At 39.6% G+C, this 27,440-nt stretch overlaps 1 protein-coding gene across 1 annotated transcript in view; it reads right to left on the bottom strand.

Annotated features, from left to right (window-relative positions):
- The window catches only part of PEX7 (peroxisomal biogenesis factor 7), a 91,002-nt gene that overhangs the window by 31,837 nt on the left and 31,725 nt on the right, over positions 1 to 27,440 (bottom strand). The window contains exon 8 of the mRNA XM_070559442.1: positions 26,616 to 26,671. Within this exon, the coding sequence (XP_070415543.1) occupies positions 26,616 to 26,671 (56 nt within the window). The remainder of the gene's footprint in view (positions 1 to 26,615; positions 26,672 to 27,440) is intronic.

Genomic DNA, 27,440 nt, shown 5'->3' with positions numbered 1-27,440 from the left:
AGGGGAGCCCAACGGGCAACAGAGCGACAGAGGGGAGCCCGACAGAGCGACAGAGAGCATGACGGTGTGACAGAGAGGAGCCCGATGGAGAGACAGAGAGGAGCCCGACGGTGTGACAGAGGGCCCCATGGCTGGGGCAGGGGAAGGCGAAGCAGGGCCGGTCACACAGGTTTATAGGCGATGTGAAGAATTTGGAATTTTCTCTTGTTTAAAATACACATAGACACACACAAACATACGCTATGAATGGTCTAAGCAGCAGATTTATATAGTCAGCTTTGCCTTCTTTAAAAAATTTTTTTAAATAAACTTCGTTAATTTTGAGTAGTTTTAAATTTATCGAAAAAACCTGTGAAGGCAGCACAGAGAATTCCCGTACAGTATGACCTCATGCGGTGCGGCGAGCTTTGCCTGTTGAAGGTGTCCCGGGCCCCTGTGAGGAGAATGAACTCGAGGGCTCAAGAGCGGGGTGGAGCGCTCAGTGGTCCCAAACGAGGGTACCGTAGCTTGGATTTAAGGGGTAACAGTGATGATGAAGAAAGGTCGACAGACTGGAAATACATTTAAGTGGAAGAATTAGTAGGACAGAAGAAATCAAGAATGATTCACAGGACAGAAAATGTCAAGAATGATTCCCATGTTTCTGTCTCCTACTGTAGTACAACACTTCTATGCATTTATTTATTTATGAGCGTATTTTCCACTAATGGGCACTAAGCCCCTTGAATTCTGGGAGAGTATCCTAGTCTTCTCTGCATCTCTTGCATGTATAAAAGTGGACAAAGAATGTCTCATGAATCAATGAATGAAGAAATAAATTAATTAAATGAGTATATTAAGGACAAGATCAATAAAAAAGGCCAACACCACAAATAAGGTAACTTTTAAATCACCTACAGACATGCTTCCCAAATGATGGCCCAAAGACTCATTATATCAGACATGTAGAAAAACTTGCTGAAGAAGTTTTTCCTGAAAATTCTGATTGAGTAGATCTGTATGGAATCCAGAAATCTCTTCCCAGGAAAGGCTGATGTTCAACCAGCTAGGTTTGGGAATCACCATCTAAAGCAGTCTTCCCAAGCTTATCTCAACAGACACAGATCTGATAAATTCCCGTTCACAAAGTGCCTTCAAGCAGAGGGCGAGGCGAAGGGAAGAGCCACTGGACAGTGGTTCTCAGCCTCGGCTACACTGGAATCAACTGAGAAACTTCAAAAGCACTGATGTGTGAATGCTACTCCTAGAAATTCTGATTTAATTGGCTGGGAGTATGTCGCGGGCATTGGGAGGTTCAAACATTCTCCAGGTGATTGCAACGTGCAGCCAGATTCAGAAGGTCTGAAGTTTGCTCGAGAATTTGCTTTGGACACAAGTTCCTGCAGCTGATGTTGCTGGTCCCAGGACCACACTCTGGAAACCACTGATCTAGACAGTTGTTTTTGGGAAGAAGTTATTAATACACTGTGCCTCTAACCACTAGTGAAGGCAAAACTTTGGGGAGGGATAAATATATCAGAAGCAAAAGATAGGCAAAGATTTTCACAGGAAGAGTAACACTACTGTTTCATATAATTTGATTAACTCAGCAGACTAGGTATAAATGGCTGCTATGTTCTTTATTGCTAAAAAACAACAAAACAGTATCAATGTTAGCTCCTGCTTCCCAAAAATAAAGAATGAAGATGATCCAAAACTGAGTTTCTCACTTTACCCAACCCATCCTTAGCAAGAAAGACTAATGCACAGCCTGCACGGTCTTTCCCATCATCTTCCACACTGCTGATCAGATCCAAACAGTGTGATTATTCTCGTTTCAGAGATGAGGAGCATATGCTCAAAGAAATTAAGCAACCCATGGGGAGAGAGCTAACAAATGGCAGCCCCAAAGCACGGACTCTACTGGCATCATGTCAAGTACTTCTTCTACTGAAAGATGCTGTCGTCCACTTTTTCTCTAAACCTGGGCCATGCCAGGGAATCTGGAATACAGGTGGGCAGGATCTGGGATTCTTCAAGCAGTTCTGATTAACACCCTGGAAGTTCAGATGGATCTGGACCAAGTCTGGCTTCCCTCAAACTCCTCAAACTACACAGAAAATTCCAGAAGCCAAAGTCCATGCCAAGACTCCATTCGTCTGCCAACTTACATTCCAAACCAATGCCTAAGGAAATTACGAGCCAGAATAAATCTGGAGTATAGGAATTTTCCCTTTTGTCTTCTAATATTTTTATACACATTTACTGCATCCTCTCATCTACCTTCTGCCTCTTCCTGACTTAGCACTGCTCAACTGATCCGCTCTTTCTGTAACCTCACAGATTCCCATCCTTTGAAGTGAGTCCTCCCCTCAGTAGGAGACATGGAGTCACAGGCTTAATACTCCACCGTCTGCATCGCTTTGGAGGGGATTAAAGACAGAAATCGTAGACTAGCAAAACAACTTTATAAACAGCTAAATTTTCATCCATTAACTCAAAAATACTTAATGAGTCGTAATGCTCATTTATTTGCATGATTGACTTGGAGAGTTGTTTGGTTTTTTGTTTTTGGAACTGGTAATAACAAAAATAAAGTTTAAAACAGAAAAACACTTGCCTGCTAAATGAAGAATATATGCTAATTTCAAAGGATTGCCGAACAATTTTCAAAGATGACTTTTAGTATACTCAATGACAAATATCCAGAAACCATACCATATTTACAAATTTTCACGGTTAAATATGATAAAATTCTAGACTTAAGCTTCTCTATCAAAATGGACTAATTATAATACTTCAATTAAAACTTTAATTAGATCAGTATTTTAGAGGGCTGACTCCACTCCATCACAATAAACATTAAGCCCAGGAGCCGCAGACCGCAAAGGCTACAGTACTTCGATAAATGAAAGAAAATCATTAGCTGATGGAAGGCTTGCTCTGGGAGTGCTTATGGCTGTGATCCATGGGGATGCAGGGTGACTTTCTTAAGGATCTACCCATCAACAAGAGGAGAAAAAGGAAAAGAGGAAAACTCCCATAGGGTTTGTTTACTGCTTACTGGTACAAATTGAAGAACCATGAAATAATTTTGCGATAAAGTTCCAAATACACATCTGACTAGAAAATAAACAAAATGGTAATTCTCTGTACACAGGAAATAGCATCATCAGCACCTCAGAGATAAGAACAGTCCGCATGCATCTGGATGGTAACCAGCAGTAAAATGTGGCTCCTTGAGCAAGAGACGCTCACAGACGTTCTGGTGACAGCGTGGTCAGAGGGCACAGCAGGGCTGCACCCCACACCAAAGGCCACGGAGCACCAAATTCACAACCACGTCACCACGGAACACTTGGTGTCCCCATCTCTGCAGCTCAGCAGGGCAGCTAATGAACAAATGTCTGCCCGGCTTACAAGGACCTCCTCGAGTGACCAATGCTCTCCTCATCAGAGGATGGATGCAGGGGGAGGGGACAGACACCGACAAAGTGGAGAGAGAGACAGAGACACAGCAGACCAAACACTTCTATTTCTTTTCTGTGGCTGCAGATGAAAGCCAGAGGGAAAAAGAAAAAGGAGTCAGCCTGCAGAAAGGGGAGCAATGGTGAAGCAGACACTCAGAGAGGCTGCCTCAGTCTCCCTCAGGCTCCCACACTGCCGCCCTTTGCCTCTGGGGCATCCCACATCCCGAGAAACATTTCCCCTTTCTAGCTAGGCTGGCTCAAGATGTTTTCTGTTTTAGACACGAGCATGCACACATGCAGACACACATGCCCTAAATGACACACTGGAGAAAGATAAAGGACTCGGCTGAAGTTTGTTGAAGATGAAAATAGAGTAATAATTATTGTTTTTCATTCTCTGCATGGTTTATTCCACGAGGTCAAATCTCTAAGAATTCAACTTTAGGATATTATTTGGTGTTGCGACCCTCTAGGCTGGGGTTCAGGACAGAGCTCAGAGAGAATGATTATCCCTGAGTCCGCAAGGGTCAGAGTGAACTGCTAGCAGCTGACTGGCAGGACCCAGCTGGCATAAGTAAACAGGTCCACTGCATGTGCAAGCAACTAGGAGAGGGAAACGGCAAGGCTGTTCTGCCCGATTACCTTCTTCTTAAAAACCGTAAATGCAGAGTCGAGTCCCCCAATTCTACAGGGCTCACTACAGCGCATGGCAGCTTCCTGCGGCACCCCTTCACCTCGGGGCAACCACACCAAATGCTCCTCGCTGTTTCTTCTGATATGTTACCCTATATCCCTAAATAATATGTCCACAGAATTCACTGATTATTTTGATTTTCAGATATTATCTCTTGACTTGCTACAATGGAAGATGAGGCAAAGCAATACCTACATTAGAAAATATAAACACAACACAATCCACGCCGTTGCCTTACTGAAACTGCACAACAGAATTTTAAAAAAATTAAAATGCAAATTAACTGACAAACTTCATAAATTTTCTGTTGGAACTAATCAGCACAATCCAAAGTTCAAAGCAGTGACTTATCCTGCGTTAAGCTAAGGCTTAACATTCCTCACTCCTTCAGATCTAGCTCTTCACGTGCTTGCATTAGGTTATGAATTAGACGTGGATTTGCTTTGATTCTTAAAGAAAAATGTTAGTACTCAATAACTCTGAAAATGTTCTGCAGTTATAAATCAAGCTATTTAAAATCAAAAGCCTTACAAGTTTCTTTCTAATTAATGTATATTGTTTCATTTCACAGGAAATTATTTTCATTTTATACCTGGCATTTACCTTGCATAATTACTCTTTTCGTCATCAAAAGACTTTTCCAGTATGACAATAATTAACACAAGAATTTTCTAATTATAACGAGTCAAATGGAAAACCTCTTTTGGGACATATAAAAACACCAACACATCAACCAACTCAGGAGTTACTGCTTCATACATACAAATATCCTAACCATTAGGTATATGAGGCTCAAAGAAATTTATTAGTAAATTGCACAATACAATTGATTGTAGAAAAAACAAAAATATCTACCTGTAACTTTAGTTAATAATCAGTATTCTAATATACTGGTTCCAAATTTGTTAAATAGTAAAATTTGGGGATCTAGTCAGTACTGACTTAAACACAACAGAACAGCAAGTTTTCTCCTTGAAAAATATCACTTTCTTATCCCACACGACTTTAAATTCAGTTCTATTAGTAACTACTCCAAACATAATTAAAGTGAAAACCATATTAAAATACAATTGCTTGCAGGCTTTTATAGTCCGAGTGACCAAAGGGTACCATGATTTTTCATATAATTTAAATTCACTCACATTTATAACCACTTATTTAGTACATTCATGTCCCAGGTGCCAGGAATAAAGTAATGACACAGACCGCTCCCCATCATCAGGCAATGTGCTTCATTATCGCAAAATATACGCAGTACTAAAACAGCCTTACAGGAATTAAATGAATATGTGAATGTAAATATTCTCAGTCTTAAAATGGAAACCAAAGACAACCACACTAAGATGCTTTCCTAATATCAGTGGGGAAGTTTGGGGAACCTGGCCACAAAGCACAAACTATGACAGAGTACAGAGACATTCATATATACGGTATCTGAAAGGCACAGAACATTAAACAACTCTTTGATCATTTCAAGAATTTGGTCAGAGTTCCTGCAAATATTAACAATTGGTATCATATCATCAGCCACGTAACTTCAGGTGGTTTGAGCAACAAATGAAGAGGAATTAGAAATGGCTACCTTAAAAGGTGAGGTGGAATGATGAGTTGAAGCTGCACACGAGCTCATATTCAGCCGTGTTTCCGTCTATTTACTCTGACTGACCTTTTTTGTGGGTGGGGGGACTGAGTAAAGTTGAAATGAAAGCCTGTGAGACAGAGTACATATTCAGCTATACCATCTGTTTACTCTGGCTGACCTTTTTTATGGGGGAGGGGAAGAAAGAGAAGTATCTACCCGTGGAAATCTCTATGCTAATAAACATAAGGATCAAAAAGGCCCATCGACCACACCAAAGTTAAGACACTTGCTATGTAAAGACGAATCTCATGAGCGTAAATGGGACAGAGATAAAGGTGTTTCTGCATCCACTGCTGTGTGGAGTCTACGTCCACTACAACCCAATCAAAGACCATCTCCCTGCTTATGCAACACAACAAGGCCATTTATCTCAACATTAAACATATAAATGTAAAATTTATCTTGATATTAAACAAAATCATTAAATATCACGTCTATTAAAAGGTATTACTAAGAAACATTTTTGGTGTCATTTTACATGAGCAAATACAACTTACTTTTTCCTCAAATGTTTTTATTTTGAAAATTACCAACCCAGAGAAAAATTCAAAGAATAACATAATGAACACCCATATGCCCTTCATCTAGATTCACCAATTGTTAAAATTTTGCCACATTTGCTTTACTTTTCTCTCCCAGACATATACATATAAAATAATATTTTTGCTGAACCATTTAAAAATAAATTGCAGACATCATGATTTGAGTGTGTTTTTGTGATTCTGCTTGTTTACAGCAATTTTTATCACAAATATAAGAGCATGGGGCTGGCCTGGTGGCGCAGTGGTTAAGTTTGCATGTTCCACTTCCGTGGCCCGGGGTTTGCCAGTTCAGCTCCCGTACGTGGACATGACACCACTTGGCAAGCCATGCTGTGGCAGGCGTCCCACATATAACGTAGAGGAAGATGGGCACGGATGTGAGCTCAGGGCCAGTCTTCCTCAGCAAAAAGAGGAGGACTGGCAGCATATGTTAGCTCAGGGCTAATCTTCCTCCAAAACAAAAACAAAAACAAAAACAAAAAAACAAATATAAGAGCATATATTTGTAGTGTTATGGTACAAAGCACAAAGTTTGAGGAAGATATATGTGAATGAAAAAGAGAAGAAACTAAAATTTATTGAGCACTTGACATAGGCCAGGCACTATGTGATCAGCCTTGCATATATTGATATTTAAATCACATAATGACACATTTCATGACTGAGGAAACAATGGCTCAGGGATGTCAATGACTATATAGCAGATTAATAGAACAATAGCAACTAATGGCAAATCCAGGATTTTAAACTATAGCGCTTTTTCTACTACATTATGCTGCCTCCTTAAGAAATAATTTTTAAACATAGATCACAGATAATAACTGAGAGGAAAATATAGGTTGAATTGAAGTGAAGTGGTCATGTGGTCAAGGATTTGCATAAAAAGGTCCACCCATTTTCAACTTTGTATGTGGTCCACTGTGCAGTTCACGCGCACTGTCTTCACAAGGTACGCTCCCCCTCCTCTTGACAATGGAATAAGAATTCCCACTTACAGAGCTCCTCAGCGGCTCTGAGCAACACAACTACAATATTAAAATAACGCTGGTAAGGCATCAATGATGAATACCATACCTCTCCTGATGGCACTTACATTTAAAATAGGAAACATTATTGCTATTAATATTCTCCTTTAAAATATCTGCCGTTCCTTTCACCACCGAGCATGTGCCAAGAGTGTCTAAAGACAGTTTCACTGAATCCTGTGAACATCGTTGCAAGTCACTGCCTGTGTTTCACGGCTGGCGAGCAGGACGTGTAACCTGGGACTCAATTATACTTTAATAACATAGTAATATAGTTCACTCAATGACAGATCATCTGATACGTATTTATTACAGTGACATTGCACTTACTCAGGAATCTGACTTTTGGGAGGAACAATAACCCAAAATAGAGAACCAAAAAATATGGAAAAGTGTGTATATGTGGTAAATGGCTATTTTTAAGTCTGTGAATTTTATTGAGGAGCGAACATGAATTTTATTAAGTGAGCAGATTAAAAACAGTACATACAAAAGCAGAATAACATGAAGCTGGAGGTGAAGAAGCACAGGGAAAACATACGAAAAGTGAAAGAAAAGAAACTGTAGAGTAAAACCTTCTGGGGCCACAGTCCCTCAGGACAGTCTATGTCACACAGACGGTATTACAGGCTACGGTCAGAGGAGGGGAGACTCCAGTTAGGGAAGACTTAAGATTGTGTACCTAGGTTATGTCCCAATAAAGGAGTTTACAAAATTATATTAAGGACACTCGAAATCCCACCCATGAGTAATCTTTAAATTCTAGTTATGTCTGTCCAAACATTTTTCAGTAAAAATGTGTCCATGTATGTGTATGTTTGTGTGTATATATATTTGTGTGTATCTACATACACATATATGTACACACGTGCGTATATACGTATATGCCTAAGTGTGGATATGTGTATAAACACACACATTATCATTCTGAAAGGGTTTTAAATCCACAATTGTTAAGATCAAAGTTACGGCATACATGCATCTATTATTGTCAAGACTCACTTGGTGGAATATTTCAATCCTAAAATGCTTACAGATATTAGAGGCAATACTGTATTTTGGCGATTTAGTCCCTATAAAGACAATGTTTACACAATACAAGAAAATTATACATATTTGGGAATACAGAAAGGCCTGGGCTTACATGAAGTTTTCAGGTACCGAGTACCATAAAAAGCACTGGATGTGGAAACGGAGGATCTAGGTTTGACTTCGCTCTCTAACTTGCCAGCTGTGGGATGTGGGCTGCCTGCCACCTCCCGGAGTCGATGGTGTCCTGGACAAAAGGAGCACACTGCGAGGGGAGTGCGGATTAAAGGAAGCACTGCACATGAACGCGCTTTGTAACCAGACATGGCCACACAAAGCTAACACGTTAAGTAGAGACAGATGGTGATGCGGAGAGTATGGGACACAGTGAAGACACTCCCCCCGCCCCGCGGCCTAGCCCACTCGGTGTTCCCACTGCTGGGGTTCAACGGGGCGCTACCACACTAGGAAGGGGAGCCACCTCCTAACTGTAGGGGCTGCCGTGCCACTGTAGGACCCTACGCCTGGTCCCTGCCCACTTGATGCCAGAAGCGGCCTCCACCCTTGCCGCAAAAGCCAACATGCCCCACCAAGAACTACTGCAGGCTTAACTCAAGGTGAGAGCGCAACTGGGACACACACGGGAAGCCTCGGGCCCTTTGACCGCCACACAAACCAAGGGGAGAGAGCCCACGAGACCTCGTGAGATCCCTAGGCACCTCAGGCACATGGTAGGGGGAAGAAGGTTGTGCCCAGGGCTAGAAAGTCACCAGAAGGCGAGGAGGCACGGAATGCTGAAGGAAAGCGTATCAGGTCTCCACCTTCCAGACATTCTCAATGAAAACGCATGTATGTGCACACATTCTAATCACAGAAGGTTTTTAAAGTCAGCAATTCAGACTGCAGTCATCAAGGTCTAGGGCCAGCCCCTGTGGAGCGCTGGAGCCAGCTGGTACTGGTTTGTGAGAGCTGACTGCACATCTCGTCCCGACTCCACGTTTAGTGACAACACGTTATCCTGGGAGCTTGCTATTGGCCCTGGCAGGAGTATGCACACCACCAAACACATATGTCAAACATTGCAGGTCAGGTCCCCCACCCACCTGAGAGCCGGCTGTTAAACGTTTATCAGCACATCACTGGTGGGCCCTCACTGTGTTCTGTGTTGAGTAATAAATTGTTAATAAACTCAAATGGTGTCATTATCAGGTCTTATAAACAAGAGAAGCGCTGATAAAGACACTATTACCTTACACTGACACTTTTAGAACTCAGCTGGAACTACGAATTCAGAAGTTAGGTACCGGAGAACAGGCTGACAAAGTTTCACACTGCCACCAAGAAACTGAACTCCAAGGAGGCAGAAGACAACAAAAGGCCAGGTGGACGCGGCCTGGTTTTGTTGCCGTAAAATAAAATTACTACCTCACCCTTGAAGACTAGAACCAAAACGGCCCTCAACCCCAAACAGATGGTCTTCTGTGACCGCCCACCCTGGCAGGAGCGATGATGACGACAGCGGCAGACACCTAGGGAGCACTTCCTGTGTGCCAGCACTTGTGTGCATTAGCTCCTCTGATCCTCACGGCAATCCTACTGTCTCCTCCACTCTACAGAGGAGGACACTGAGCCACAGCTTTAAAACAGCTGTTCCCGTCTACGCAGAGAGTAAGAGGCAGTCTAGCTCCAATCTGTGACCCTAACTCCCCTGTCACTGTGGCTGTGCCAACTACAGTGAGTCCACTCGGCACGCATCTTCCACTCCCTCAAACCCACCATTGTGACTACACACCTTCCACGACGCTGACACAATGGACACTCAGGCTTCCTAAGCATGTTTCTACTTCTCTCCAAGCCTTCGCTCTTATCATTTCCTCAGCAAAGTATTCCAAAGTGTCTACGACAATGGCTAGCAGGTAACAGGCATTCTATAGTGTCTGAATTTTAAAGCAGAGTCCAGCTGTACCATTTTGTACAGGCAGAGGTTTCACACCATACAAGCTGTGGATGAATACAGTTTGAAAACAACGGAATTAAAATTCGCTTCATATTTTTTTTTTTGGCAAATATTCTATAAGTCCAAAAAAACCCACTACTGTTTGGTTTATTATTCCCAAAGACTGTTGATAAGAAACAGTTTAAAGGTTAGAATATTTGTAAAAATATCATGAAAGTGAAGAGTGTTACTCTGAGGCTAAACTGATCCTTTTAGCTTTAACAATTTATGAAAGTCATATCTTCCAATATCTGAGAAATATTTGCTACAACATGGAAGAGACAAAATATTGCTCTTCCCAATGAAAAAACATAATTATGGCAGCTTTTACTTTCATTTGGCTGTCATACATGCCTGGTTTGTTGGTTTCTGACTGTTTATCTACTTGGTATGAAACCAAAAACGAGCCTTCAGAACTCAAATCCTGCCTAGGCGAGGCTGGCACAGCGAGCGTGGCTCAGCAGAAAGAGAAGTAATCCAATGGAGAGTCTACCAGGAGAAGGTAACACGCTGAAAGCTATGATGGGAACACTCATAGAGGAATGGAACAACTCACTATGAAATATTCTAGATTCAGTACTATCTTGAATGAAGTTTAGAAAGAATCACTGTGTATCTTTACACAGTATATTTGCCATCAGCTGAAGGGAGTTCTGATATTTTTCATAAAGGCTGGAGTTTTTATGTAATCTAAACCGTACTAAATAATTTCAAATGCTATGTTCCATATTACTTTTTAGATTTTCATTACTTATTCAGTGAAACATAATGAGCTATTATACAGGTAAAGGACTTAAAGCTTTTTCTATTAGATATAATAATATATCCACACAGAACAAAAATATGAAACTTACATTTTATAATACTGAAACATCCATATCATCAATTTTGATATAATGCCCACCAAATGAACTATTTTAAAATAAAATTTTAAAGGCTTAAAAAACTAAACAAAATGAGCATGTAAGAGAAAATTTATGTTTGAAGAGCTTAGATTACAAAAGCCAGCCCTCCAGAATTGAGCAGTGACATATCTGTATAATTACCAGTGCCAGAGTCTAAACAGGTTAGTGCTGGTCTTACATCTTGAATCTTCCTTTCTGTTAAGATTTTTCTGGCACTAAGAATATCACCAATCCAATGAGATTTAAAATTCCTCAGAGGATAAATTTAACTCATATCACATGGGGTAAAAGTCTACCAAAAACACCCCTTTTCTGACCTTTCCGGTGAGTGGTCCCCCTACATATGAGAGACAGAACTCACACAGACATTAGTACAGTTAAAGCTGTGTTCTCAAAATATTTTGAGAGCTACAAATACACATACGTATAATACATATATTAAAAAATGAAAGTTTTAAAAATGATTTTGTTTTCCGTTTCTATCTACCTTCGTTTTCATAAGGAAGTCCTTGATAATCCTATACTGAAATACATAATTACTAGCCTCCAGTTACATTTAGTACAGAGGCAAAACTGTAATTTAGTTGCTATAACGTATGTTAAAATAAAAATTCTATTTCTGGAAAAAAAAATGATGTTGCTTATATACTCTGCCTGTGAAGCAATTTGGCTTAAGTTTTTTGCTCCACTTCATATTGGAAAAATGTTTACCAATTTTGCAGAAAAAAGGAATTTCCGGTTTCAGGCCTGACTAGGGATAATACTGCCATTAAGCGAGACAAATAATGGGGACAAATATGCGAAACTGACAGAGGGAGGGGAGGAAAGGAAGAGAGTCCGGTGTGAGATGCCTGTTGGACGCTCAGGTGCCTGTGTCCAGCACGCAGTGGAAGATGCAGCCCAAGGCTCCTAGAGGCCAGACACAGGAGGCGGAGTTACCACTCAGAACACGTAAGGGCAGAGCACTGAGCCAAAGACCACCAAGTTCAAAGGGAAGAGAGGAGAGCCCATGATGAAGCCTAAGAAGGAAGGATCAGAGGAGACGAGAAAAACAAGAAGCACACAGACTCCCTGAGAGAGGGAGTTTCCAGAAGGACAGCTGAGTCGACAGTGCAGAATACAGCAGCTGGGTCCAGCACGACAAGTGCTGACAAGGGGCCAGATCCGGCATTAGGGAGCTCACGGCTGGCTTTGGCCAGAGCAATTTCAGAAAGAAGTGGGGCTGAAGCCAGCCATGCATTTAGGAGAAAATGGACAAGGGGCCTTGGGGGCTTAGGACTACAAGTTTCCAAGGGCCTAGAAATGGCTAAGAGCTGAAAATTAAACTTAATTAATTAACTATATATCAATTAACATCATTAATCGACAAATTTTATATTAAGCATCATTCCATCTGAAAACAATTTCTAGGTTAGGTTTTCCTATTTCACAGAAATCCCTAAGTAAGCATTGTAATTGCCAAGAAATAACAATCTATCATGAGTGAGTCACTCACTGCCAAATCACTTCAAAAGCAAAAGTATAAAAATCTTTTCAGCATAATTAGCCTTGTTTAGTCAGTGATGTGGAGCCATTTTACAGATTCAACTGACACGGGGTGAGACCTCCCAAGGAGAGTCCCCTGGGCTGTGACGGCCCTAAAATGGCCCTGACAAATGGAAGCTGAAGGGGACACTAAGAGCTGGGCTGGAGAGGAAAGAGAAATGCAAGAGAAGAGTTAAGGAAAATACGGGATAAAGGAAGAAGTTGCAGGCTAAGGAAAAGGTCGGTAGAGTTGGAGACTGATGACACGGTGGGGTAATTCCACAGAGTAAAGTCCTGCAGGAAACAGAAGCGCATGGGGTAAGAGCACTCATGTCCAAGGGCAGCAGAGGAGAAATGGACAGGTACAGACGTAGATAAATTTGCAGGCCTGCAGTGGAAATTGAGATAATTTGTGCTTGAGCCCTACCGTTATTTTTTTCTTTAAAGAGAGAGATAAGGTCTTTTACTGAAAGTGCCGGGAATAGCGTTTGCCGTGGCTTGAGAAGAGAAGCAAAGGCTGGGAACAGTGACAAATTCACATGGGGTTTTCAAGTGTGTCCTCTTCTGTGACTCTTATAATCACCTTGTGAGCTTGTGAGGACAGATACTACCAATTCCACTTTACATATAAAGAAACCTGGACTAAGTCATATAGGAAAATTGCCTATTAGAGTGTCTTTTTCAACTACATGTTAAGATCTCATATTACTTAATTATAATTTCAATTTTTCCAAATGCTTACCAATACAACTACAACACTGTGATCTCGCATGCCATAAAACCATGACCTCAGCCATTTCTCTCCCCAGAAGCCTAAACATTTACCCCCAATCTCCAGTTTTGCTTAGGATTCAGGAAATAAACAAAGCCTAATTCTTAAAAGTGGAGAGAAAAGTAAGACCGTGAGCCACAAACTGTGATGATTTCTGAGCACAGTTAGGTACCTACAACATATCAGACAGTGCAGTTCACATTCAAAAGCCCAGTCTCAACAAACATTCCTGAGACAAACCTATATCTACAAAGTAATGCATTTCCCAGCTGGGTGTTCAGGGATCTTTAAGTATGTAGATAAGACAGGGAGGGGCCCATAGGACTGAGATCATAATGACAATTCTGGAAAGAAAGGATGGACAGTCACTAGGTTTCCCCCTTAATTAGAAACAGAACAGTGAAACAGATTTAAGAAGTCCTCTGATTGACAGGATCCAAAAATCAGAAAGACCCAATTAAAACTTGTTAAGGATACCAAAGGTGAGATAATCAAAAGATTAATGCCCCATCTCAGATGGTCAAGTCTCTGGTGATCAGTTTCAAACACCATAAAGGTCTTTGAAATCCAAGGACTAGATTCTCCATCCAGAAATCCCTTTTGACCATGCAAGAGAGGAGTGACAGTTCACCCTTCATCCTGCACAGCCTACCTGGGGGACCTCATTGGACAGCCGCCCCTGCCTGGCTGGAGCCTCTCCCCCAGTTTCTGTGACACACTGCACACTCCGGGATCTCCTCCTGTTTGGGGTGGGCCGTTCCCTTCTTCCTTCCAACATGAATTCCCTCCAGAAGACAATGTGTTTTTGCTCTTCTTTCTCTAAACTTATCTCCCTTGGGCTCATTCGTTCTTCCGGACTGAATTATCAGTAAATTAATGGCCTTCAAATCTGCATTTACAGCCCAAACCTCTGCAGCTCAAATTTGGAAGAGTCTGGGGTGGCCAGCAAACAAGTGACAAGTTCTCTCCCTGTCTGCCACGTTGCCATTCTTTGGCTCCCACACTAAAACTTCCAGCATCATTCCTTACTACTTTATACAGACTACTACAAAAACAAACCTGGTTATGGTATCCTTTTAATTGAGAGCTGGAAGCTTCAGTGTGATTATTTTTCCCCGTCTGTCTGCCTGCTTGCATTGGATCAGTCAAAAAAACCAAGTTTGGGCATGTAATTTCTCTCAAGGCACTGCTGCAATTTAGTCTACTAGAGGACACTGCACGCAAACAAAGTTATGCAGCTTCTGCCACATCAAATACTGACCCACGCTTAACGGAGAGAGGGCTCCGGGTATCTGAGCCAACGAGGCCATGTAAATCCAAAAGTCTCAGTGTATCTTCACAAAACCCAACACAGAACAAGAAGAGCAAATAGAACTACACAAAACACAGGCTTCAACACACCCGGACTTCTAATTACACGTAAAAATAAAAATAAAAACAGAATCCCAAGGAGCTCTCTCCCACGTCCCAGCTGTAAGCCACACTGGACACAAGGGCAGGCTAGAAAGAACTGAGCCAAACAAAGAGCTGGGGTCAGGTCTAAAACGGACTTAAAGCCACCACTAGAAAGACAAAGTCCACCCTACGAGTGAAAATCCTGGAAAACCACAGCAGGGAGTCCAGACTTAAAAGGGCATAGGACACAAGGAGGTATCCTAGGAAGCTAACAGTTTAGGGGAAAAGAGGGTTAAAACAAAGGAAGTGCCCACCCCAACCACCAACCCTGTCCACGGATCTGCAGAAACACACACAGTCATCATCTGTTAAAAAAAAGAAAAAGGTGCCATAAAAATAAAATGGATATGGTAATTCAAACAATTCACCTGACAACAGATTCACCTCAAAAAACAAACAGCAAAGTGGAAGAAAATTGTAACATAACATTGTAAGCTGAATTAAGTATCTTCAAACAAGAATTTCAAGATGTGAAGAAAAAGAAACAAACAAACTTGATCTTGACCAGTGTGGTATAGTAAATATAATCTTTGTCCCAGCTTCTGGCAAAGAGCTGCTAAAACCCTTGGGATTTCCTGAGTGACAGGAGGGTCTTTTGTTATTCATAAGGTGTCCCTTTCGAGCACACCTGAGTTTATGCTAATGAGTGACTTAGGATGGAGTCCCTGCGTGGTCCCAGTGACGAGGGGGTTGGAAGTGCAGCCCTGCCCACTGCACCCCAGGGAAGGGGAGGCCTAGAAACTAAGCTCAATAGAAACCCTTGAACAACGAGAGTTGATGAGCTTAGAGGCTGGTGAACACGTCCATATCTGGGAGGGTGAGGCACCCCTGTTCCATGGGGACAGCAGCTCCTGTGCTCAGGACACTTCCAGAGCTCGCCCTACACACCTCTTCATCTGGCTGTTCATCTTTATCCTTTACAATATCTTTTATAAACACTGGTGACCCCTGAGCTTTGTGAGCCATTCTAGCAAATTACTGAACCTGAGGAGGGAATCACGGGAACCTCGATTCATAACTAGTCAGTCAGAAGTACAGGTGGCAACTGACAAATAAAAATGGCAAGCAATAGGATATATTGGAGTATATGAGGAAGCCATTTGGTATAAACCTAATTCGGCCTGACTTCTCTTTTTTTTCCTCCAAAAGGGCCTGACTGGCTATTGAGCACGCATTGCATATCTGCTTAGACATTTCCTATGGCCAGAACAAAGGCCCTTGTGATAAAGATGCAACTTCCCCCCACATCAGCATTTCCTTAGGGATAAGCATTTTTCCTTAGGCTAGGAACTGATTGCTGCACTCACCTCCCAGCTCACCTGTGACCACCTAGCTGAAGACAACAGACTGCCACCCTGCTGTGTTCACAGAGACAGAAGACCTACCTGCTATTTCCATCAATCACTGTGCCAACAGAGCAGTCTCGTGACTATTGTAAAAGGGACATTGCAATCCTATGTGAAACATCCTCTTTGAGGGTATATAACCACCCTTATACCCCCACTTCTTTGGAGTGCTCTGTTCCTTTGTGGAAAGACTCTCCTGGGTTATAATCCTCAGATTTAAGCTCAGAATAAACTCACCCAAATTTTCATTTATAGATTGGATATGGATTATTTTCGTCGACACAACCTAGACTTGCAAGTGGCATCTGAAGTGGGGCCGTCTTGTGGAACTGAGCTAACCTGTGGGATCTGACGTTACCTCCAGGCAGACAGTGTCAGAACTGAGCTAAATTTGTTGGACATCCAGTCGATATCCAGTGAGAACTGTAGAACTGCTCTGTGTGGGAAAACTCACACACATCCAGGTCGGAAGTACTGAGAGTAGAGCAGAAAAACGGAGTTTCCCCTTACAATCAAGAACTCAAACATAAAGAAAAGGAGTGGATAAAAACAGAAAAAAGTGGGAGAGACATCAGTATCATGGAGGAATGAACTGTGCCCTTAGGCTCTCCCCATAAGACACGATGAAAACGACACTCATTAACCAACAGAGGACATTCACACAACACAACAGATGGCTGAGAGATGCACACAGCCATACATCTACAGGTGGGGGCACAGGACCCCTGGGGAAGCAGTGGAAGGAGATGAGTGGCCCTCCTCCCCCTCAGCAGCAGCAATCTAGGGCATGGGACCTCACATAGCAGCTGGTGCACAACTCTGAGAGGAGACAGGGAAAGGTGGCCCTCTGCGGGGATGCTTTCATTCTCAGAGTTGCACCCCAGCCCACAGGAATGCTCTACACTGAGGCAGCTAAGCCATCATGGATGAACCCCCACCAAGCTGAGCAGCCCAGGTGGGCCGCCAGTGAGTGAAGAGTGGGAGCACAGGTGGAAAAGGAGGCGCCCCTTCCCCCTATCCCACCTGGTGGAACAGTGCAGCCTGTCAGCAAGGGCAGGGGATCCCCACCAGAGTGCATGCACCTGTGTGGGAAGCAGGAGCAGCCAGACACAGAGAGCCCTATAGGCACAGCTTCCAATGGATTGGCACAACTGCTAGGGGAGGCAGCAGGCTCAGAAACACAGCTCCTGCCCGTCCCCCACCTCCCGCAGTGGTCACAGGTGGAATCTGCGACCAGACACTACTACTATGAGACGGCGAAGGTCCACTCAATCAAACAGCATGAAGAAACACATTAACACTCCAGACCAGAAGGAAAATGACAAGTGTCCAGAAACCAATCTTGAAGTCACAAAAATTTACAATCTAAATGACAGAGAATTCAAAGTAGTTACCATGAAGAAACTCAAAGAGTCACAAGAAAACTCACAAAGACAGTTCAATGAACTCAGGAATAAAATTAATAAGCAGAGGCAATTCTTCACAAAACAGATTAAAACTCTAAACAGAGCTGACATTACGGAGGACAGAATCAGTAATTCAGAGGACAGAAATGTAGAAAGGCTGCAGAGGGAGGAGAGACAACTAGGACCAAGAAGAAATGAAGACATTCTCTGAGAAATATCCAACTCAATTAGGAAATGCAACATAAGGATTACAGGAATTCCACTGTGAGAAGACAGGGAGAAAGGAGAAGACAGCTTATTCAAAGAAATAATAGCTGAGGACGTCCCAAACCTGGAGAAGGAGCTGGAATTACATGTAAAAGAACCTAACAGAACTCCTAATTACATCACTGTAAAAAGACCTTCTCCAAGGCATACGTTAGTAAAATTGGCAAAAGTCAATGACAAAGGAAAAATATTAAGGGCAACAAGGCAGAAGAAAATAACCTATGAAGGAACCCCCATCAGGCTCTCAGAGATTTCTCAGCAGAAACCTTACAGGCTAGGAGAGAGTGGAATGATGTATTCAAAATTCTGAAAGACAAAAACTTTCAGTCAAGAATACTCTATCCAGAGAAACTATCCTTCAGATATGATTGAGAAATATAAACTTTCCCAGATAAACAAAAGCTGAGGGAGTTCATCATCACAAGAAACCCCCCTACAAGAAACGATCAAGAAGGCCCTCATACCTGAAAAAGAAAGAAAAGGTTTACAAAGCCTTGAGCAAGCAGATGAATGGAAAGACAAAATCAGAAAACTGTAGCTCTCTATCAGAACAGGTTAGCAAACACTGTCTATAACATTAAAGATAAAGGGAAGGAAAGCATCAAAAATAACTATAATCACTTCATTTTAATCACAAACTCATGACACAAAATGGAATAAGTTGTAGCAACAATAACTTAGGGAAGAGGAAAAGGATGGAAACTACTTAGGCTAAGGAGATAAGAGGATATCAGAAAATGGACTGTATCATCTACAAGATGTTTTATATAAACTTCATGGTAACTACTAAAGAAAAAATTAGAACAGAGACACAAATGATAAATAAAGAAAAAAACTGAGAAAACCATCATAGAGAATCACCAAACTGAAAATGGCAGTCAGAAATACACAGGACAAGAAACAAGGGAAATACAGAACAACTGGAAAACAAGTGATAACATGGCAGCATTAAGCCCTCACATATCAGTAATCACTCTAAATGTAAATGGATTGAATTCTCCAACCAAAAGACACAGAGTGGAGAGATGGATTAAAAAACAAGACCCAACAATATGCTGCCTCCAGGAAACCCATCTCAGCTCTAAAGACAAACACAGGCTCAGAGTGAAGGGATGGAAGGCAATACTCCAAGCTAGTGGCAAACAAAAGAAAGCAGGTATTGCCATACTTTTATCAGACAAAGCAGACCAAGATGAAAAAGGCAATGAGAGACAAAGGAGGGCAGTATACAATGATAAAAGGGATACCCCACCAAGAGGGCGTAACACTTATAAATCTATATGCACCTAACACAGGAGCACCAAAGTGCATAAAGCAACTATTAACAGACCTAAAATGAGAAACTAACAGCAACACATTAATAGTAGGGGACCTCAGCACCCAAGTTACATCAATGGAAAGATCATCCAGACAGAAAGTCAACAAGGAAATAGTGGAATTAAACAAAAAACTAGAGCAGATGGACTTAGATATAGAGAACACTCCATCCAAAAACAGCAGAATACACACTCTTCTCAAGTGCACATGGAACGTTCTCAAAGACAGACCATATGTTGGGGAACAAGGGAAGCCTCAACAAAATTAAGAAGATTAAAATCATATCAAGCATCTTTTCTGACCATAATGCTATGAAATTAGAAATCAACTGGGAAAGTTGGGAAAGTGACAAATATGTGGAGACTAAACAACACACTACTGAACAACCATTGGATCAATGAAGGAATTAATGGAGAAATCAAAAAATATCTGGAGACAAATGAAAATGAAAATACATCATACCAACTCTTACGGGATGCGGCAAAAGCAATCCTAAGATGGAAATTCATGGCAATACAGGCCCACCTTAAGAAACAAGAAAAATCTCAAATAAGTAATCTTAAACTACACCTAACACAACTAGAAAATAAGAACAAACAAAGCCCAAAGTCAGCAGAAGGGAAATAATAAAAATTAGAGCAGAAATAAATGAAATAGAAACAAAAAACCAGTAGAAAGGATAAATGAAACTGAGAGCTGGTTCTTTGAGAAGATAAACATAATTGACAAACGCTTAGCCAGACTAAGAAAAAAAAGAAGGTTTCAATAAATAAAGTTAGAAATGAAAAAGGAGAAATTACAACGGATGCCACAGAAATACAAAGGATTATAAGAGAATACTATGAAAAAGTATATGTGAACAAATTGGACAATCCAGAAGAAATAGAGAATCTGAATAGACCAATCACAAGTAAAGAAATTGAAATAGTAATCAAAAACCTCCCAAAAAAACAAAAGCCAAGGACCAGATGGCTTCTCTGGAGAATTCTACAAACATTCAAAGAATATTTAAGACCTATCCTTCTCAAACTATTCCAAAAAATTCAAGAAGACGGAACGCTTCCTAACTCATTCTATGAGGCCAACATCACCCTGATCCCAAAGCCAGACAAGGACAACATAAAGAAGGAAAACTACAGGCCGATATTGCTGATGAACACAGATGCAAAGGTCCTCAACAAAATATTGGCAAACTGAATACAGCAATACATTAAAAGAATCACGCACCATAATCATGTGGGATTTATACCAGGAATGCAGGGATGGTTCAACAACTGCAAATCAATCAATGTGATACACCATATTAACAAAATGAGGAATAAAAATCATGTGATCATCTCAATAGATGCAGAGAAAGCGTTTGACAAGATCCCAAATCCATTTATGATAAAAACTCTCAACAAAATGCATATAGAAGGAAATTACCTCAACATAATAAAGGCCATATATGACAAATCCACAGCCAACATCATACTCAATGGGGAAAAGTGAAAGCCATCCCTCTGAACAGGAACAAGACAAGGGTGCCCACTCTCACCACTCTTAGCCAAAATAGTACTGAAGGTTTTGGCCGGAGCAATTAGGCAAGAAAAAGGAATAAAAGGTATCCAAATTGGCAAGGAAGAAGTGAAACTCTCACTGTTTGCAGACAATATGATTCTATATACAGAAAATCCCAGAGAATCCATCAGAAAACTATGAGAAATAATCAACAAGTACAGCAAAGCTGCAGGGTACAAATTCAACTTACAAAAATCACTTGCACTTTTATACTCTAATAAGAAACTAAGAGAAAAAGAACCCAAGAATATAATCCCATTTACAATTGCAACAAAAAGAATAAAATATCTAGGAGTTAATTTAACCAAGGAGGTGAAAGAGCTATACAATGAAAACTATAAGACATTATTGAAAAAAATCAACAACATAACGAAATGGAAAGATATTCCACGCAGGTGGATTGGAAGAACAAACATAGTTAAAATGTCCGTATTACTTAAAGCAATCTACAGATTCAGCGCAATCCCAATCAGAATCACAATGACATGCTTCACAGAAATAGAACAAAGAATCCTAAAATTCATATGGGGCAACAAAAGACCCCAAATAGGTAAAGCAATTCTGAGAAAAAAAGAACAAAGCTGAGGACTCCAAAATATACTACAAAGCTGTTGTAATGAAAACAGCATGGTACTGGTACAAAAACAGACACACAGATCAATAGAACAGAATTGAAAGCCCAGAAACAAAACCATATATCTATGGATAGCTAATCTTCGACAAAGGAGCCAAGAACATACAATGGAGAAAGGAAAGTCTCTTCAATAAATGGTGTTGGGAAAACTGGACAGCCACATGCAAAAGAATGAAAGTAGACCATTATCTTGCACCACACAAAAATTAACTCAAAGCGGATTAAAGATTTGAAGGTAGGATGTGAAACCATAAAACTCCTAAAAGAAAATATAGGCAGTACACTCTTTGACACCAGTCTTAGAAGCATCTGTTCGAATACCACGTCTACTCAGGCAAGAGAAACAAAAGAAAAAATAAACAAATGGGACTACATCCAAGTAAAGAGCTTCTGTACAGCAAAGGAAATCAGGAACAAAATGGAAAGACAACACGCCAACTGGGAGAAAATATTTGCAAATCATATATCCAACAAGGGGTTAATCTCCAAAATACATAAAGAACTCATCCAACTCAACAACAAAAAACAAACAACCTGATCAAAAATGGGCAGAGGATATGAACAGACATTTTTCCAAAGAAGATATACAGATGGCCAACAGGCACATGGAAAGATGTTCAACCTCACTAATCATTAGGGAAATGCAAATCAAAACTACAATGAGATATCACCTTATACCTGCCAGAATGGCTATAATTACCAGGACAAAAAATAAATGTTGGAGAGGATGTGGAGAAAAGGGAGCCTTCATATACTGCTGGTGAGGCTGCAAACTGGTGCAGCCACTATGGAAAACAGTACGGAGATTTCTCAAAAAATTAAAAGTAGAAATACCATATGACCCAGCTATCCTAGTACTGGGTATTTATCCAAAGAACTTGAAATCAACAAGTAAAAAAGACTTATGCACCCCTATGCTCATTGCAGCATTATTCACAATAGCCAAGACGTGGAAGCAACCTAAGTGCCCACCAACTGATGAATGGATAAAGATGTGGTATATACACATACAATGGAATACTACTCACCCATTAAAAAAAGACAAAATTGTCCCATTTGCAACCAATGGATGGACCTTGAGGGTACTATGTTAAGCGAAATAAGCCAGAGAAAGATAACCACCATATGATTTCACTCATATGTGGAATATAAACAAACACAGGGACAAAGAGAATAGATTAGTGGTTACCAGAGGGGAAGGGGGTGGGGGTGGGCATAAGGGGGAAAGGGGCACATATACGTGGTGACTGAAAAATAATAATGTACACCTGAAATTTCACAATATACAGACCTCAATTTTAAAAAAATAACAGAAAGAAGTGAAATAGAGCTGACTGAACACAAGAAAGAAATAGAAGAAAAATGGCAAAATCATATCAGAAATGAAGACAAAATTACATGGTGCCCAAAGAATAAATTTACACACAAACACAACAAGGGCAGTGAAGACAGCAGAAAAATAACCAAGAGAATGAAAATGAGATAAAGAAAGAAGTAAAAAGTATCAGAGAGAAAGTGTCTGACACAAAAGACAGGTAAAAGAGATTCAGTTTCTGTATAACTGAAGACTTTCTAGAAGATAAAACAATAGATCAGAATACTTAAAATTACAATCCAAAATAACTTTCTGGAAATAAAATAGGACCTGAATCTACACATTTAAAGAAGCTATTGAACGCTTTAACCTGTAGCTGGGAAGAGCGAACCACAACAATCAGGATCCCCAGGAAGAAAGATCAAATAACTGACAAAGACAAAGAGAATGAGACAGGCATCGGAATTCTCAAAAACAACAAATTAGGTAGCATTTTCAAAGAACTCCAGAGAAGAACTGTCAGTCAAGGAGTTATATTCCACTACGCTGCGCTCTGAACAACGGGGCTACAGGAAGTAGTTTCAAACATGCGAGAGCCCCTGAGAATTCTGTTCCCATCAGCTGTTGGTGAGGAATCTACCACAAGATAAACGTCATCAAACCAAGAGATGACATGCAGATTCCAGCAAAAAGACTGATGGTGAGTTTTTAATATAGTTAGTTACGTATCTAAGATGAAAACAAAGGTGGGGAAAAGAGGAAGAAGAACATATCATATGGTGTGTGCTCTATGTTCTATGGTGCACGTTCTGACAAAGTATAAATAAAACAACTCAAAATCTGATGGAGACGGGAGAGGGAAAAAGGAAAGTAGAATAAGCTCACTGGTTGTTGTACATGCAGTAAGTAGAAGTTAAAATAAATACCATTAAAAACTCACAAACCAGATAACAAATGGCTAAATTTTAAAACACAAGGGAATAAAGGTATTAAAAAGTTATAAGATCAAAGGCAACCACTAAAAAAATTAAACACCTAAATATACAAAAAATGTTTCAAAGAGCAAAAAACAAAACAATAAAAAACGCATCACATAAACAGCAAATGTAACATAACACACATAATTAACATAATATGACAGACTTGATACAAAACATGTTTTTATCAAGAAATGTGAATAGATTAAAATAAAAAGATTTTTTATTTAGTTCATGATACTGGTGAGAGACCAACCACAATTAAAACTAAAAAGCACTAACTTTGTGCAAAAAGTCTCAATTCACCACGTGGATGCTCTAAGTATCCATGTGGCAAATAACAGTCCATCTGCCTTCATGAAATGAAACTACAAAAGAGGCAGACAGACACGGATAGAAGTTCATAGATAATAGGAGATTTTAACATCTCACTCTCAGCACAAAACAGATTAAGTGGACCAAAAATTAAAAGGATACAGAAGATCTAAAGAACAATTAGTAGAGCTTATGGTTCTGTATTGAACTTCAAAGCATGATAATAGAGAACACCCCTTCTTCTCAATTACATATGGATCATTCACGAAAACTCACCATTTATTAGATCCTCCCCAAAATATCAATATGTCTCATAAAATAGAATGGCTAAAAACAGTATTCCCTAATCATGATGCAATAAAACTAGAAATTACTAACAAATTTTTAAAAATTAAAAGATACTTTCATCTGGAAATTAATTTCCTATTTAACAACTCTTGGGAGAAAGGGGAAAAAACAGAAATTACAAAATTTTTTTAAATGACAATGAAAACATTATATATCAGAATTTGTGGGCTACAACTGAAATAGTAACCAGAAGAAAATTCATAGCCTTAAACACTTTATTAATAAAATGGAAAAGTAAAAATAAATAAATTCCCAGTGCAAAAGTTGGAAAAACTACAAAGAAAGCAAGAAGAAAGTACTAAGATCAAAGAAGCAATTAATGAGACAGCGAATAAAAACTCAGCAATTCTAATTAATAAATCAAAATCTTGTTTGCTGAAGAAAAATAAGAAAATAAACATACTATTAGATAACTTAATCAAAGAAATCACAAATATACAAAATCAGAAATGACATTTATAATACTATTTAACATTGTAACAGAAGTATGTGCTAAACCAATTTGATACCAATTAGAGGTATCAGAATTAGAACTGAAGACATAAAACTATCCTTGTTCCAGGTACATGATGACATGATCACATACCTGGAAAACCCTAAAGAATCAATGATCTTTAGACAGTAGAGAAACATGTACGCTCAAACACTGCTGCTTGTAATGGAAATTGGTATATTCCTTATGGATGGGAATTTGGGACTATCTAACAAAACTATATATATATGTTTACCTTTTAACCCAGCAAATCCCACTTCTGGGAATACAGCCTGAAGTTTCTACTCAAGTAATGTGAAGAAACATACATACAAGATTATTCTTCATTGTGGCATTGTTGGTTTACAAAATATTTGAAACTAGCTAAATGCCTATATGTAGGAGGGTAGATGAATAAATTATAGGACATCCATGTATTGGAGTATCATGCAGAATGAGAAAGAGCTCTATGAACTGATACAGAGTGATTTCCAGGATATATTTTAAGTGAAAAAAGCAAAACTGAAAAGTATCCAGAGGATTCTACTTCTTGAGTGAGAAAGTGGGAAATAAGAAAATATACATGTGTCTACTCACACGAGCAAGACTGGTTACCTACAGAGTGTGGGCGCCTGCTGAATGGGAAGAAAGAACAGAGGAAGTGGCGGGGAGAGCGACACATTCCTGTACAGGCCTTTATCCACATCTTGACTTTGGGAACCAGGTGAACATTTGTTCAGAAATGTCTGCTCAGAAAAATGGACAAAACCAACAAGGATGGGAAGAAAATCCTAAAACTGAATAGAAACAGAAACAAATGAATCAGGCTATGTTTCCAATGAATAATATAACCACACTGATGGAGGAGAGCAGAACTAACCTAAATAACTTTTAAACACAGTATTTCTACCAGAAAATAAAAGCTCTAAACAAATGTTGAACTCTACTTATAAGACTCTTTTTTGCAGCAGCATGGCTTTGCAATTCCAAGGCTATTTTCTGAGCATTTAGGGATTAGCAAATGAGTAAATATGTTGTGAATAAGGTGAATCAGGAGTTATAAATTTGGAAAAAGAGGAAAAGTAGAATGAACGTATGTAGTGTGTAGTGTGGGACTGGAATTAAGAGGCATGGATAGAGAGAGAGACACACACACAGACATATATATCCACACACAGATATACACATACACACACATTCATATATACACATTCACAAACACGTTTACTCATGATGATCTTTTTCCCATCTATAACAATCTTAGTCTTAAGATTCATATGATTATGCCTGAAGAAATGAAATTTCACAATTTTTAAAAACTAAATTTAAAAGATATTGGCTATGCAATGTATACCATAGGAAGGTGTTATGAAAAACTGTCAAGAAAAAACGCTTTTAAACAGAGCAGCCAGGCGAATCCTTAAATAGCAAAGAATGTACTCACATATGTGGTAGGATCATAAAAACAGAAAAAATGTAATATTAATCCCAGTTGCAAATATTCAAATGTGCCTAGTTCAGATTATTTTCACATTAGTAAGATAAACATATTGTCTTTCACAAAAGTTGCAAAGATGCAAATGCTACTTGGTATTTTATAATGAAACTTATCAAAAGCACTGTACCTTACAGAAAAGTCATAGGAGCATGAGGCCAGCACGGAAGCATGAAATGGTGAAAACTACAAAACAAAAACAGCCTTTTGAAGTTAGCCATAATTATACCATGCTGCTGCATATGGTCATTCCCATGAACGTCACAATAAATGAAAGATTAGTCAGGGCTGTCCTTAAAATACGCTTTCCTGAACCTTATACTTTAATTCAAGGCAAAAATCTTCTGGCCTTTTAAGTATCATCTATAGAAAAAACCATTATTTTTACATTCTCCAAAGAAAAACCATTACTCAGGCTTTTTAGAGCTTATTTAGAAGAAAATATTCCCAAAGTATTGTATTCTAGAAAAATTAAATACAATTTCATATTGGCTATCCAAAAATGACACCTACAGAATACAAGGGTTTTAAGTATGTGATAGTACAAACATGTAATTTACCAATTTTATGACTACATATAAGGATTGCTATACACACAAGTATCAAATAAACATTTACATGTTAAATAAAAATATCTGTAAAAGAATTTTTGTTACTTGTATATCATAGCTCATGAAAAATGATATCAAGAATAAAAACTGCAAACTTAGAGACCAATAATATCTTTTGGATAAGTAATAAACATACTTCAATAGGCTGCCCTTTGCAATTATATTTCTTCAGTGTTTTTCTCACCAGTACTTTAATAGTTATAAACACAGACACAACTACATTTGAATACGCTTTATAGTTTGCAAAATATTTTCACTACGTTAACCAATTTCAGTCTCAGAAGCACTATGAAACATACATAGAAAATATTTTTCAGCTACTAAAACCTGTGTCGTTAAACAAA

The sequence above is a fragment of the Equus przewalskii genome, chromosome 9, assembly GCF_037783145.1.
Source record: "Equus przewalskii isolate Varuska chromosome 9, EquPr2, whole genome shotgun sequence".
Classification (NCBI taxonomy): domain Eukaryota; kingdom Metazoa; phylum Chordata; class Mammalia; order Perissodactyla; family Equidae; genus Equus; species Equus przewalskii.
This window is presented reverse-complemented; position numbering and strand designations above follow the sequence as displayed.